This window comes from Trichoplusia ni, assembly GCF_003590095.1.
Source record: "Trichoplusia ni isolate ovarian cell line Hi5 chromosome 23 unlocalized genomic scaffold, tn1 tig00003606_group22, whole genome shotgun sequence".
NCBI classification, from domain to species: Eukaryota; Metazoa; Arthropoda; class Insecta; order Lepidoptera; family Noctuidae; genus Trichoplusia; species Trichoplusia ni.
Window position 1 is genome coordinate 19,746 of NW_020799878.1, and position 15,639 is coordinate 35,384.

At 37.3% G+C, this 15,639-nt stretch overlaps 2 protein-coding genes across 2 annotated transcripts; one reads left to right on the plus strand and one right to left on the minus strand.

The window, feature by feature from the left end:
- Positions 1 to 261: 261 nt before the first annotated feature.
- Positions 262 to 4,344, minus strand: LOC113506727. The gene is made up of 6 exons (XM_026889557.1): positions 4,163 to 4,344; positions 3,366 to 3,548; positions 2,597 to 2,741; positions 1,988 to 2,131; positions 1,379 to 1,592; positions 262 to 1,301 (listed from the first exon to the last, which is right to left on the minus strand). Exons 1-6 carry the CDS (start codon positions 4,236 to 4,238, stop codon positions 396 to 398), a joined length of 1,668 nt encoding a protein of 555 aa, XP_026745358.1. The 5' UTR covers positions 4,239 to 4,344; the 3' UTR covers positions 262 to 395.
- A 4,372-nt stretch (positions 4,345 to 8,716) lies between these two features.
- Positions 8,717 to 14,756, plus strand: LOC113506721 (beta-mannosidase-like). The gene is made up of 12 exons (XM_026889553.1): positions 8,717 to 9,159; positions 9,812 to 9,958; positions 10,262 to 10,413; positions 10,581 to 10,774; positions 11,059 to 11,317; positions 11,490 to 11,652; positions 11,962 to 12,090; positions 12,451 to 12,625; positions 12,770 to 13,343; positions 13,561 to 13,690; positions 13,889 to 14,274; positions 14,446 to 14,756. Exons 1-12 carry the CDS (start codon positions 9,051 to 9,053, stop codon positions 14,677 to 14,679), a joined length of 2,652 nt encoding a protein of 883 aa, XP_026745354.1. The 5' UTR covers positions 8,717 to 9,050; the 3' UTR covers positions 14,680 to 14,756.
- Positions 14,757 to 15,639: the final 883 nt, after the last annotated feature.

The window sequence follows — 15,639 nt, forward strand, 5'->3', positions numbered from 1 at the left end:
TATAGCGAATTGTAGTGCAGGGAGATCTTTCCGTGTTTGGATGCGATTTAGTTTCGAGATGAAACTCATAAATGTTTTTGTCTTCGAATAGTATTAATTGACAAAAATCATCATTGTGGGCGCCAGGTCACTATGCGGATTATTATAAGCTGCCTATTTTACATTTTTTAACTATTTTATAAACGTGAAGAAAATATTAAAATATTATTAAATTACGGAGTTTTAAAAAACGTCTATAAATAAAAAGAAATGAAAACAGGATTAACAGTAGTGCTGAAATCATTATATTCTGTAAATTCAAAAACATTGACCACATAAGCTAGTGTGACTATGCTTATTTCTTGTTGACTACGTCTAAAAGATTTGGGGATTCGGGATTCAGCACTCATTGTTTCTCAGTCTTGTTTTTCCTTAGGACCGGTTTGCGTTTCTTTGTCAACTTCATCCTTTAGATCGGGTGAAGTGTCAGATTCGGTCTCGGTTTCTGGTTGGCTGCTGTCTCTGTCTGCTATCTTGACTCGTACGGAGCGTTTACGTTTCTTACTCTTGTCAGTTTGTACACCAATCGTTTTTAAATTCGATTTCTTTGTTTGGTTTAGTTTCTCTTCATCTAAGTCTAAAAGATTTCTCATTTCAACAGACAAGTTTAATACTGATTCTGAACGACTCTCCAGGGCCCTTGAGGTAGTAGGCTGTTCGAATTCAATTCTCTGTTTTCTAAAATCAAAAACTTCTTTAACTTTTCTTACCATACGTTCCAGGCTCACGAAACTTTCTGATTTCATTATCTCTTCAACTTCATCAGGGAAATCAAGTGTTGGGTCTTCTTGTGCACTCTCAAATGGCTTTACATCTTTCGGTTGGGATGCAACGTTTTCTCTACCGACTTGTCTGTTGATGCTTATTTGACGACTTGAAATATCGCCGACGGAGCGACTAGAAACGACACTGGTGAGAGAACCGGCCATTGAGACTGACTCTATTGGAGATTCAGGTATGACCATTGTATATAGTAAGTTATACAAGTCTCTTACTATAAATTGGTGGGCTTTCTCGACAGCTTTGTATGCTCTTAATCTCACTAGTTTCCTCTTTTCGTCAGGAACTAGCGATAGTTCGGAAATTTGTTCTTCTAGTAAGTCGGAGTGCCGGACTGTTTCCGAGTCATCAAACAACATTGTTATTTCACCTTGATCGTCGTCGCCAATATTTCTTAATAGTGATTTGCTGTAAACATCAGTGAAGCTATCTCTTTCAAAAGGATCAGGGGAGACTGTTCTAATTTGGACTTCATCCTTTTCCTAGACGAAAAAGATGATATACTCGTATAATGTCTAGATTATTGTTTCCGTACATCTATTATGTATCTTTAACTTACCAGAATTTTCTCGACATCTCCGTGAAGTCGTACGTGGACGCAAACAAGTTGGAAGTCTACGGCGAGTAGGACGCGCACCAGGGCGAGCAGTGCGGAGAGCAGCCAGCAGGCGGTGTGCAGCCAGGCCGACAGGATCGTCAGGCGGGTGGCTTGGTACACGCCTCGGATGCGACGCTCATATGTCAGGGTCGCCACATTCACAGTATACGTACACCTGTTTACATTCATTGATTAAATATCATGATAAAATGTATACATATTTTCCTCTGAATTATTTATTTCAAATTATTTGATGACTGATTGTCACACAAAAAGTAGGTATCAACTTTAAAATGTCTGTCGTTTCAAGAAAGTATTTTCTGAAGTCCTTAGTAAGGAACCTAAGCCAAACCGGTTAAGTGCGAGTTGGACGCACGACATCAAATTTATGACCGTACCAATCGTCGCTTAACCTCATATAGTGACAATATAAACTGTCCAGGTTTTATGGTTTACGAGATAAAGTCTTAGACAGACGTACAGTAGATAATAGGGATCCGTGTTTAGTCTTTCCGTACGAACCCTAAAAAAATAAGTAAGTTTTATACTGTATACCATATGATAACGTACGTTGAACTCCCAGTGATTTCTCCGAGTTTAAGACAAAGTTCTTGTAGGCCATAGTGGGTGACGGCGGACGAGTAAATACAGAGACCACCCATCGCCAGAGAGAACACGAACACTGGCGGCAGCACTCGCCACGGACGCTGCAACCTATATTATTTAATGTAAAGTAAGTTTTACCGGCGACTCCGTTCAAAACGACTGCCAGAAAAGAACTGAAGCTAGATTTCATCTCCTTAAGTAGGCAAACTCAAGGGATTTAAAAAGTTATTATATATATTCTATATTACTATTTATTATTATATATATTCTGGCTTATTATTATATATATACTCTCATTTTCGTTTATCGCTTTCAACCATACAAGAAATGCTGCCATTTGATAGATTTTTCTTAAAACTAACGCATTAAGTAACTAAGCCTTGTGTTAGCGCCACAAACATTCAAGTCACATGCACAAAGATACCCAGAATTGGGGCTAGTATTCATGGAGCACAAAAACGTTTGTCCTACGCGGGGATCGCAACCGCGACACTTCGCGCTCAGTGGGTTTGGCATGGTGACCTCAACCAGTCGCGCAGTTGGTATTGAATACCTATGTAAGATGTTACTCGCCCTGTCAAGGTCCTACTGCCCGTGGAACACATAAGGAACATGGTGGTCCACACTAAGCCGAAGATACCCGACACCAGCGGCACGTACGTCGGCAGGGAACACGTGCTCTTCTCAACCCATTGAGTGCTCAGGAAGTCCACTGGCACTATTAGAAGGAAAAGGAAAGAAAACTATTTTTATTCTTACTTTCAAATAATTAGGAGCTCGTGGCTAAGCTATAACTGCTCAAGCTGATCGATCACAGGTTAAGCTACGCTTGATACGGTCGGTCCGTGGATGAGTGACCACATATGTCATGATGAATTCTTCCGTGTTTCGGCAGGCACGTCAACTTGAGGGTCTCGCCGGCTATATCTACATCTTTGACTGTCGTTACGGGTAGTTAGAAGGGAGAACGTCTGACAATTGATAAGTGTTAGCGTGTTGGCCAGGTTACTAGAGTCTGAATAATGGTTCTATTTCAAGTTACAGAAGTTTGTTTCGCACTAAGGTTTAGTTTTGGTTGCACGTGCGAATGGATACGCTTGAAAACTATGTGACTTGGCTGCATCCGCTTAGACTAGATGCCGATCCAAAAATTGTGATCGGCATCTCATTTAGTCCTTAGCCTAAATCGATTTTGTTGTATGCAAACATCCATAGAATCCTTAAAACTTTTGCCAAAAATCATTAACCTGTTTACCTTTAAAATTATATCTAAGAACATTTATAATGAGAATTACTCATTCGCTTATATTGGGAAAATTTACCGTGAGCGTAAATTACTAACTGTCAGCAAGATCCTTGCTAGATGGTATGAACTCATAGATGACGTTATGCCGCAATGACGTCAACGAGAGTAGCTTGGGGAACAAGACGCATTTCTCATCGAACAGGTACATCAGCATGTGAAAGCAAAACGTGCAGAACGAGCCGAACACGAAGGCCAGGAAGAACAGCAGGAGGTGGGCGCCTGAGGAACAGACAACCAGACAATGTTACACCACATCAGGATAGAGAACAAGCATAGAAAACTTTAAATGTATGGTAGATGTTCCATTTCGGCTTGAGAGCTTTAGCGCTCCTGTTCATGATCTTTAGCGTGAAGGGTCCAGTGTAGTGTATAGTGATATAATATTATGTAATAAAAAACGATGATAGAAATAAGTAGAGAAAAATATGATGTCTTTTTTGCTAAACTGTATGTGGTGTGCTCAATGGAGAGGACAAGTTTTCTTTACAAAGTTAAACATAGGTACATCTGATTATCCATTACAATATTAAGTTATTGAAGTTAGGCAGTCAACCTGACAAACCAATATTGGCAAATGAGTTCACCTGCCAACACTGACTTGTTAGGTTGATTAATCCTGAATAACTCGTAGAGGATACACATATACGGTTGCTAATTACGCTGCACCAGACATCGGCCAAAAGCTGCAAGTATAGTATTGATTAATCTATCTTGTTGCCACTACATAGATAGCTAGTACATTAAACTAAAACTTGCAATTTAAAAATATTGTATTGATTGACAATACGAGGGTTTGAAAGTAACTTCTCGACAAAGATAGTATCAAATCGCACCTTTCCAAACTCCATTGATATCAGATTCACTTCTCTCGATCAATCTAAATTCGTTAAATAATGGGACCCTGTTCATTTTAACTAGTTAATCTTTTTTAAATTCATGTTTTATAATAATATAGAATTATTGACAGCTTATTTCAGGGTGACTTTTACGCTGTAATTGTAGAAAGATTATTTTCTAAAGAGGTGCATATTAGTTCATATTGCACTGTGGTGGATAAAAGAGCAAAAAAAGTATTGTACAAGAATTAATTCAAATAATTTTACCTGCCTAATTTTCATTATTTGGTTTGACTTGTATGATCGCACAGAGATACTAGTGGACCTAGTGGTAAAGATCACCACGCGGTCTCCTTGGGTCGACCCCCCATATGACAGCGTTTATGTGACCCACGAATGCTTACGTAATACGTAAATTCCTGATTGTGGAAGTCATTATGATGGAAGAAAAGTAAAAAAATATATTCTAGAAGTTTGAATTAAAACCTAAATTTTTAGATAAGCATAATAAAACATAGCGGCAATTCGTTGCTCGATTGGAAGTAAGAGGCGTTGTAAAACGCATCTATAGAGGTATCTGAGTCATCGTGACACATAAGCTTTTATCAATGCAACGTTACACGCTAAGAAAAAGATAAACAAACCTCAATTTATATATCTTTGACAGTCGTTACGAGCACCTAGTTAGAAACTAGAAAGTCTGAAAACCTGCTTTACTAAGGGGTGGGACTTTTCCCGTCCCATTTCATCATCATGCTAGCCTTTGCTCGGATGATGATGATGTATACATCAATGTTATGATTATGTGGAACTGATCCGACGTTTACTGGAGCTGGCAAGTGACCTTGAGAACTCCGCAATAAAACGACACAACCTTATCCATTTTTGTTTATTTTAATATCAAGTTTTTTGTTTGAAACTTGTTTAATTCTAAAACAGCATACGAACTGACAATGTGTTTACAAAACACTTGCATAATTTATGGACATATCCATTTGCTACTTTCGATCCACTGACTTTAGGTCATTCTGATTGATAAGCATTGTTCAATTGTTATTTAGAATATTTAGTTTATAAGACTAACTCCTGAACATTTGCACCTTCTTGATTATTGGACCTTACGACGCAAGCAGATTGGAAAACAGATCCGAGATCGAGTTTTGATAGACAATTTATAATAGTTGCCCTAAGGGTCGATTAAATGTTTGTATGTGATTAGAATGTACCTACTTTTGTAATACCTAAATAAATAATAAATTAAATATACTGGTTTCTACAACACGGCCTTTTTTCTTTTTTTCACATCTAATTCAGGGTCATGACCGTAAGAAACTCAGGTATCTTTTAAGTAGTAGAGGTCCGGACAAAAGGTCTAATTTATTGCGTACATTATCATACACAGACAACGCCTAAAAACATAAAAAGGAATTCTGTCGAATGCAGGTACAATAAAAATAAAGTACCTACCCTTGAGGTCGAAGAGATCGATTAAATAGGGGTAAACCTCGGTAGGTATCAAAAATTAATATTCTCTGGCTTGGTGATACATACATACCTACCTAAATACTGGATGGTAGCAATGACCTCACTGTAGTTTGTGTTGATAATCTTAATACAAACACTAAACAGTTCTTGCCCTTTAAACCACAACAAGATTATATTATTCCTCCTTTTACTAATGTAGAATGGTAGGTACCTAGTACTTAATAGTTCTCTACATTTATCAAAATTTTGTATCAGTAAACGAATTCTGTACTTAGTACGTTTATCGCTTTTTAATTTGATTGCCACAATAGTTAGAGAACATGTTATTATGCAGCACGGAAGGCAAGAACGAAAAATTCATTAAATGTTCTAAGAGGTTATAAATTATCCATTCTCATTTGGATTTCATTTCGATACTTTTAAGGTTTATTATTCATCTGTTTCTGAAATGAAAATGAAAAATACACGCGAAAATCATGATACAAGATTATTTTTCTTTTAGATACAAGTATGTTGTCTTTTCGATAAAAGAGAAAATGTAAGCAGCGACCCATGTAACACGAGCACGTTAGGAGAAAACTTGTCATGTGATGAAACTCGAGATAATTGTCTCAGTGTTGATGCACAACAACTGGTCAACGCATACGACGCGGTCATTGATGGTAATCACTAATCTACTAGTGATGTCCAGTAGTCGATAAACGATCATGGAATGGTTCAAAATAAAAGTATATTTTGTTTTTAGATGCCCGTAATCTGCTAAACTGGACACTTGGCCAGACGAAGTGACGGCAGGTGGAGTAAGGCGGGGACAGAATGGTGGCCAAGGCGAACAGATGCGACGGTCGCCGACGGGAGCAATATGGGTCGCCGATATAGTTAAAGTATCAAGTCTTGATGAGGCTGGCACAAATTCGTATAAAATCGCACGAAACAGTGGAGGGTCATGCCCAGCAGTGGGAGGACATTCGATGTGTATGATGATGATGATGATGGACCTGTACAATATTCTCTGCCAATATCGCCTAGTAGTTAGTGTAGTGTTCGCACATGGGTATCAAAGTACACTTGTAGGCGGTACAAAGCAAATTGATAGTCAATTTAGTATCAACCATGTCCTCAAAAAGTCTCAAAAATATGTGGATGAATAGTACACCCTTTTTAACATAAAGGTTATTAAGAAGTTATAGCTCTAGATCTGGACGGCCTCGACTGTAAGTGCACAGTTGGTCAGTGGGTCATATTATGTGATTAGAATGTACCTACTTTTGTAATACCTAAATAAATAATAAATTAAATATACTGGTTTCTACAACACGGCCTTTTTTCTTTTTTTCACATCTAATTCAGGGTCATGACCGTAAGAAACTCAGGTATCTTTTAAGTAGTAGAGGTCCGGACAAAAGGTCTAATTTATTGCGTACATTATCATACACAGACAACGCCTAAAAACATAAAAAGGAATTCTGTCGAATGCAGGTACAATAAAAATAAAGTACCTTGAGATCGAAGAGATCGATTAAATAGGGGTAAACCTCGGTAGGTATCAAAAATTAATATTCTCTGGCTTGGTGATACATACATACCTACCTAAATACTGGATGGTAGCAATGACCTCACTGTAGTTTGTGTTGATAATCTTAATACAAACACTAAACAGTTCTTGCCCTTTAAACCACAACAAGATTATATTATTCCTCCTTTTACTAATGTAGAATGGTAGGTACCTAGTACTTAATAATTCTCTACATTTATCAAAATTTTATATCAGTAAACGAATTCTGTACTTAGTACGTTTATCGCTTTTTAATTTGATTGCCATAATAGTTAGAGAACATGTTATTATGCAACACGGAAGGCAAGAACGAAAAAATTATTTAATAATAATATGTTCTAAGAGGTTATAAATTATCCATTCTCATTTGGATTTCATTTCGATACTTTTAAGGTTTATTATTCATCTGTTTCTGAAATGAAAATGAAAAAAACATACGCGAAAATCATGATACAAGATTATTTTTCTTTTAGATACAAGTATGTTGTCTTTGCTTGATAAAAGAGAAAATGTAAGCAGCGACCCATGTAACACGAGCACGTTAGGAGAAAACTTGTCATGTGATGAAACTCGAGATAATTGTCTCAGTGTTGATGCACAACAACTGGTCAACGCATACGACGCGGTCATTGATGGTAATCACTAATCTACTAGTGATGTCCAGTAGTCGATAAATGATCATGGAATGGTTCAAAATAAAAGTATATTTTGTTTTTAGATGCCCGTAATCTGCTAAACTGGACACTTGGCCAGACGAAGTGACGGCAGGTGGAGTAAGGCGGGGACAGAATGGTGGCCAAGGCGAACAGATGCGACGGTCGCCGACGGGAGCAATATGGGTCGCCGATATAGTTAAAGTATCAAGTCTTGATGAGGCTGGCACAAATTCGTATAAAATCGCACGAAACAGTGGAGGGTCATGCCCAGCAGTGGGAGGACATTCGATGTGTATGATGATGATGATGATGGACCTGTACAATATTCTCTGCCAATATCGCCTAGTAGTTAGTGTAGTGTTCGCACATGGGTATCAAAGTACACTTGTAGGCGGTACAAAGCAAATTGATAGTCAATTTAGTATCAACCATGTCCTCAAAAAGTCTCAAAAATATGTGGATGAAATAGTACACCTTTTTTAACATAAAGGTTATTAAAAAGTTATAGCTCTAGATCTGGACGGACTCGACTGTAAGTGCACAGTTGGTCAGTGGGTCATATTAGGGGCGGACTCTATCTTCCGACGTTATCAAAAAACTCAGATGAGTGTAAAAAAAGATTTCAGGTAGTTCCTCAGTTGAACGCGTGTATTACGTCACAAGATGTTTACTACCACAAACGATACACCTCTTTTCAAATACCACAACCATTCAATGGAAATAGTATAATTCTTATCAGCTTCAAGAGGAAAATATGCTTTTTATGTTAAACACGTGTTTATTTATATTTTACCCCATTATTCTAACCATGACGCACGGACATTGCGTGCATTACGTGGCGAAGTTAAACTAAAACACAAATAGAAAAACCATAAAAATAAATTAAAATTGTATCGTTCATAATTCGCCGGCATCTAATCTTACCAAGTGAATATAATATGTTTTGTTACGCATGCATATCAAACGTTTCTATATGGAAAATCATACGAGAAATATGTAATGATCTTGTATAGCGCGGGGGTCGAGTGTTCGCGATTAAGTATAATTTTCTTATCGACACCGAGCATTTAGCAAACGAGGCACATCATTACGAGGGAGTCGGTGACTAGCGGTTGATACTGATTAACGTTCATGACTAAATATTTGGCTAACAGTGGTGACACAAACAGTACAAATATTTGTTTGAACTATGAGGACGTTTGTTTTATTTTGCTCCGTTTTAACAATAATTAACGCTGAAATTATTGACCTATCATCCAGTGATAATGTTATTTGGACTTTTGTCAGCAAAAATGGATGTAAGTTACTGTTTTGTTTTTAATTTATTAGTTTGTTTATGGTTATGCGGAAACAGGTTATTTAATTAATTTAGCGTGATGACAAGAAGACCGTGAATATGTTTTATTATTTTAATATAATTTTTAGTTAATCTTTGTGAAATATCGTAATGCCGGATAACACAAATAAAATTGAATGAGGCGGACTTCCAATGGCTAGTGGTCATTGAGCTGATAAAATAAGATATGTCTACACCAAAGTATTTTTAGTCAAAATGTATTAAATAAAAATATTTCGAGTTTTCTTTATTTAGGCTCCCATAAATTTTACTTATAATAAACGCTAAACTACTTGTTGAATTATTTAGACTAGATTGCAAATACATCATTAACTTTTGTAATTGTAGGTAGGTAAGTAGATCACTTGACAAAATAAATAGGTAAAAGTGCGAATTGTTTTGTCATTCATAACAATTACACATCCGGAATATTTCTCTGCATAATACAGAATTTCAAAAAGCCCAAGATTAATTAAGATAAAATGTCCATGAAGGCTTTAATAATAAGGATCCCGGATCTGCTTCGGTTTGCCAAAAAAAACCCCTTTCACTATTTCGGAAACTACTGAAACTTTCGAAACTGCATATTTCCATATTACCACTTTATATTCCAGCGATGAAAGGACCGGCCACGGTGCCCGGCGGTGTGTACTCGGATTTGCAGAAGGCGGGCATAATTGGGGACATCCTCAACAGGGACAATGACGTGCTCACTCGCTGGGTCGCCTTCGACACTTGGACGTACACCGCCAAGTTCCAGGGTACTTGTTTATGTTTTTGTCTTTTTAGACAGCTTTGTATTATAGCCGATATAACAACAAATGCAAACAACAAAGTAGCTATGAAAATAAAAACTGAGGTTAATCAACGCGCGCTACGATCATACATTTAATAGAAGACCAGTTATACATTGTATGTATAATATTACCCTGTGCAAATATTATTTGTATGGGATCCTTAGTGCAGAGAGTGTGATTCCCACTTGTCCAGTTATATTGGATATGACCAACCATCCACCGGTATTCATAACTCATTTATGTTTATTTTCATCTTTCAACTTCCAGTGTCGATTGATGACTTGGCCTCCAGAGTAGTGCACCTGGTGTTTGATGGGCTCGACACGACAGCCTTCATAGTGCTGAACGACCACAGCCCCATCGGCGCTGTCAACAATATGTTCGTAAAATATGTTTTTGACATCAAAAATAAACTAAAGGTCAGTTTTAAAGTTACCTATACTACTCTACTTCCATGTTTTCTTGTACAAATGAGCCTTTATCTTGCTGGTTCCATAAAGACAATAGTGCAAAAAGACCTCGTTTTCTGAGGGATTAAATCTTCTGGCATTGGTTTTTCTTTTTTCTACACAACTTATTGTTGCAGGCAGGTGAAAACGTGCTAAACGTGACATTTCTATCTCCTATAATGGCCGCGCAGATTCGTTCAAGCAGAGCGTTTGCCGCTCCAGCGTGCGTCCCTCCCGGCTACAACGGAGAATGTCACGTCAACCAGCTCAGGAAGATGCAAGCGTCCTTCGCATGGGACTGGGGACCCGCCTTCCCTTCTGTTGGGATTTGGTACTAATGTTTTCGTAATTTTCGTTTAAGTTTTTATCGTGACTTAAACCGTAGCACTAAACATTGAAGTATGAATTTTCTTAAGGGGTTTTAGTGGTTATGATAATGATTTATTCTCTCTTACAAGTAGCTAACCAGTCGCGGAAGTGAGATGCCACTTTATATGGGTAGTGCGCTGTTTCACGACACAGTCTTAATTTTAGAAGAGCTGACAGATCCTGAGGTTGCAAACCGATATTACTCATATTAAAGTTGTAACTATCAATATTTTTTCCATATCCCAGGAAACCAGTTTACATCGAAAAATACGACGGAGCAGTTATCAGATGGGTTACAACCCACACCAAGAGAGTTGGTGTAGACTGGAGTTTGACAGTTCAAGCGCATATAGAGACAAGTAAGAAAGTAACCAAGATAGATGGCGTGTTGAGCATCGCGTTGCAAGTTGAAGGGAAACAAATGTTGAAGAAGTGGAAACAGGTCAATGTGGAGACCAAAGCAGATGGTACCGTAGTCGAAGAGATAGAATTGCTTATAAGCGGGGTACGAACTATTCTACTCAATATTTTTTACCAATGAGATTAATAACCAGATAGTGTGGGACTTATCTCTTTTCTATAAGAAAATTCCATCCGGTCAAATCAAGTCACAGGTCAAAGATGGTATACTAAGTCCGGGAATACAGATCATAATTTCAATATTTTAATATTTTCAGAACATGATCAGGCTTTGGTGGCCGAACGGGTATGGGGAACCGACTCTGTACGACTTGCACGTGCATTATACTACAGCTAGCAAGAAGGAAGAGTCGCGCAAAGATATTAAGATTGGGTTCAGAACAGTAGAGATTGTTGAATCTCCAGCTTCGGAGAAACTTGGTAAGAATCCTTCATTTTCTCAAAAAAAAGGGATTACTCAAGTAATTTTTCACGCAAAACTGGTAACGGGTATTTAGACGATGCGAGAAATATAGATCCCTGATCCAGTAACATTACATTGCCTTTGCCGATCAGTCGCTTATGATCTTACAGACACGCCATGTACCACAACGCGAGATATTTATCGCAACGAGTTAATGAGGCGTAACTCTTTTAAAATTCAGTCCCATTCGTATTTCGCAATTTTAAATTGCCTTTTCATTTTCTTTAATATCTCTATGTATTATCAACTTTTATTATAAATTATAGGTAACACTACCGCAGGAAAGGGACTCACGTTTTACTTCAAAGTAAATGGTTATCCACTCTTCATGAAGGGATCGAACTGGATACCCTCCAATATTCTACCAGAATTGGGAGAAAGTGATAAAGCAACCAGTAAGTAATAAAGCTGATTTGTTTCGCTTGCAGTAACACGAACGTAATTAGCAACAAGTATGCGAGAATTTTACTGTTTGATCTAAAATGTGTGCTGATTGAAAACAAAGTAACAAAAAAAATACAATTTACCATTATAGTAGTCTGAAAACCCTCTGATATTTTACGATGTGCAAAACACTGCATCATGAATGAGGTCATACGTAAAGCCAGATAAAATGGTCTCGTGATCAGACCGATACATGGTCCAATATGTATCGCGTCCGGTGCTATAAAAAAATGATTTATCGATATACCTTTGCCTCACGTCCAAGTGCAGTTTGAAGAAAGCGTTTCAACAAATATTTATAACATTTTCAGTTGATAATCTGTTAACGGCTGCTTATGACGTGAATATGGCGATGCTTCGAGTGTGGGGCGGCGGCGTCTACGAGTCCGACTACTTCTATGAGAAGTGTGACCAGCTGGGCATCCTCATCTGGCAGGACTTCATGTTCGCCTGCTCTATGTACCCAGTGGACCCACCATTCCTGAAGTAAGTAACTACAATAATATTATGATGGACTTCCTAGTCAGAAGCAAAAACTTTTTTTTTTTAATTTCTTTGCATTTCTTAAGTTTGAGTTTGGAATCCAATGATTTCGATTTTTATTAACATTAAACAGTTATACAATTTCAGCGTAGTTACACAAGAAATAGAACAAAATGTGCTGCGGCTACAGCACCACCCTTCTATTGCGGTATGGGCTGGCAACAATGAAAACGAAGTCGCATTGAGGGGCAACTGGTATGGGACCTCTAAAGATTTCAAGAAGTACGAAGCGGAATATATCAAACTTTATGTGGACACGATAAGACCAATCGTGGAGACCTTGGACCCAGAACGACGGTATCTTGTCTCCAGCCCCTCGAATGGCATCGAGTCCGAGAGAGAAGGGTACATCGCCTCTAATCCCTACGATCCTCATTACGGAGACACGCATTACTATAATTATTTTGCTGACAACTGGAACATGAATACGTATCCAAAAACTAGATTTGCTTCAGAGTACGGCTTTCAGTCTTTACCGTCGATCAGAACCCTCAAAACTGCGACATCGAATCCTGATGATTTGAAGCTCAATAGTAAATTTTCAGAACACCGGCAGCACAGTCCAAACGGCTACTCGTATATTGAAAACCAGTTGACCGGCCACATGAAATTGGATGTAAATGATTTCAAGTATTTTGAAAAGTTCGTCTTTTATAGCCAGGTAAAATCATCAATAATACGGAACAAACTGTTTTTGTAGTTCGGTAAAGCATTAAAACCTGAACTCAGGCTACGAATGCACCTGCTTATTTAATTTTTTTCTCAGACCGTCAGATAGTGACGCGTCACTATCTAAAAATTAAAAATATATTAAAAATATATTGTAAAATTAAAAATATATTAAAAATATATTGTAATGCCTTGTTGTGTAATTATAGATCTCACAAGCAATGGCGTTAAAAACTGAGACGGAAGTTTACAGGCAGGGACAGGCTGACTGGTATACAATGGGAGCACTTTACTGGCAGCTGAACGACGTGTGGCAAGCTCCGTCTTGGTCTGGAATTGGTAAGTTACTTCTTTACTTGTAAATGAGAAAAGATATAAGATATGGATTATTCTTCTGACATATTTTTGCTGTGTGCAAATCCAAAATGGCCCATGACCATTATATTCCCAATTAGATTACTATCCCTTTTTAGTTTGACTTACATCATACACTTCAAAGAGCAATATTGAAATATAAATAAATATCAAAATTTCCAGAATACGGTGGCAGATGGAAGATGCTCCATTACTTCGCAAAAACATTTTTCGCGCCGGTTCTGGTATCACCTCGGCAACTCGTATCTGATGATATCGACGTCTACCTCCTGAACGATCGATTTGTTCCAATAATCGATGCTGTAATAACTGTCGATATTTACAACTGGACCAGTTTAACTCCGATCAACACAAAACAGTTCCCGGGGGACGCTGATGCTTTAAGCGCAAAATTACAAGATATAGATATGAACTATTGGGATTACAAGAAGGAACAAATATTTCTGAAGTTTTCTTTGGATGCGCCAGGAGTAAAGTCGTCACCTAACAATTATGTTTTCCCGGTACCTTTGAAATCAATTGTTGGGTTGATCAAACCTAATATTACGGTTAGTTGTGACATGTGCCCACTCTTGTTGGTATAATGTTGTTTACTGCTAATATGATTTTATCCAAATGCTTTTGTCACTATTCAATTTGTTTCGACTTATTACGCGTTAACTTGTAAAATTCCCAGCTTTTAAGTAAGATATTTATTTCTTTATTTTACTATTTTTCAGATAACGGTCGCTAACATAGTAATGAGAAGGAAAGAAAAACTGGAATATACGGTGAACATTGAAGTTGATACGATTGTCCTATTCCTGTGGCTAGAAACTGGTATCAAAGGCAATTTTATTGATAACGCGTTTATAGTTACGGAACCAACAATTACTGCGAAATTCGTTTGTAGTAAATATGTTGCGCCTCGGGATTTACAGAGTTCTATCGAAATACAATATTACGTCAATTGATAGACCGACTTTTTCTGACTCCATTAATGTATATTTCTAAGCTAAGTACTCAAAATAAATGTTAAATTATATTTGCATTGTTTTTCTTATTATTATTATGTTAACCATTATGTTTGTCAGGAATATAGTAGTTTTAAATCCATCATTTTTTGTTGAGAAAGTTATAAGTTAGAGGTTTTATCTGGTTTTATGTAAAAGGCTAACCTTTGAAGTAACCATCATTTGCATGATTTGTGTACGGGAAGTCTGGCACAGGTATTGGAAAACAAACAACAATATAAAAAAAGCAAATCAATATATTATATTTCCGTTAACAATGCAAATATGCGAGCTGCGAATTACAAACTAATTATAAATACCTGCAATACAATATAGTGCTATGATGCATCTAAATTAATCTTTGGACGATTCTTCACGAACTGGTAAGGGCTTTGCTGAATTAAATGTTATTAAGTACCGATAAATTACAACTATTTGTGTGTCACAGAATACTGTCCCTTGTTAATTATAGTTATAGGTGTCGCATCTAGTTGTTATGAATGCCTGCACTATGAGCTCATAAGGCGGGACTCTTGCGAAAATTGAAGCAAGACGGCACACTGCACTGAAGTAGTGGTGTCACTTGCTTACCAGTCCTAGCCAAATGACATTGTAACAATTGTTAGCCTTGATAGAAAAGTCTCGAATGTATGATAATGACAAGTGATTTTTTTAAAGATATGGCAATCTTTATAAAGAGATGGCGACCTCGTTTCCTCTACAACAATTTTTACCAGTCTCGTTTAGTAGAAAATGACAGGTGTAAGTCTCATGATTTAGTAATACGAAATGACATGTCCATACATTTAAAAGATAACTATTAACGGTAACAATTTGTAGGTATGTTATTTGTTCAGAGAGACCGTTTTAATAGCTCATAGCAATTAACGAGGGCAGTTTTATGAACACACATGTATATTA

Bases quoted from the DNA above. Each gene is read 5' to 3' on its own strand.
- LOC113506727 (XM_026889557.1), bottom strand. From the start codon at position 4,238: ATGAACAGGGTCCCATTATTTAACGAATTTAGATTGATCGAGAGAAGT. The intron at 3,549-4,162 runs GTGCGATTTGAT...TCTGTTCCTCAG, and splicing joins TATCAATGGAGTTTGGAAAG to GCGCCCACCTCCTGCTGTTC. The intron at 1,302-1,378 runs GTAAGTTAAAGA...TTTTTCGTCTAG, and splicing joins GAGATGTCGAGAAAATTCTG to GAAAAGGATGAAGTCCAAAT.
- LOC113506721 (XM_026889553.1), top strand. From the start codon at position 9,051: ATGAGGACGTTTGTTTTATTTTGCTCCGTTTTAACAATAATTAACGCT. The intron at 10,775-11,058 runs GTACTAATGTTT...TCCATATCCCAG, and splicing joins TTCCCTTCTGTTGGGATTTG to GAAACCAGTTTACATCGAAA. The intron at 11,653-11,961 runs GTAAGAATCCTT...TATAAATTATAG, and splicing joins TCCAGCTTCGGAGAAACTTG to GTAACACTACCGCAGGAAAG.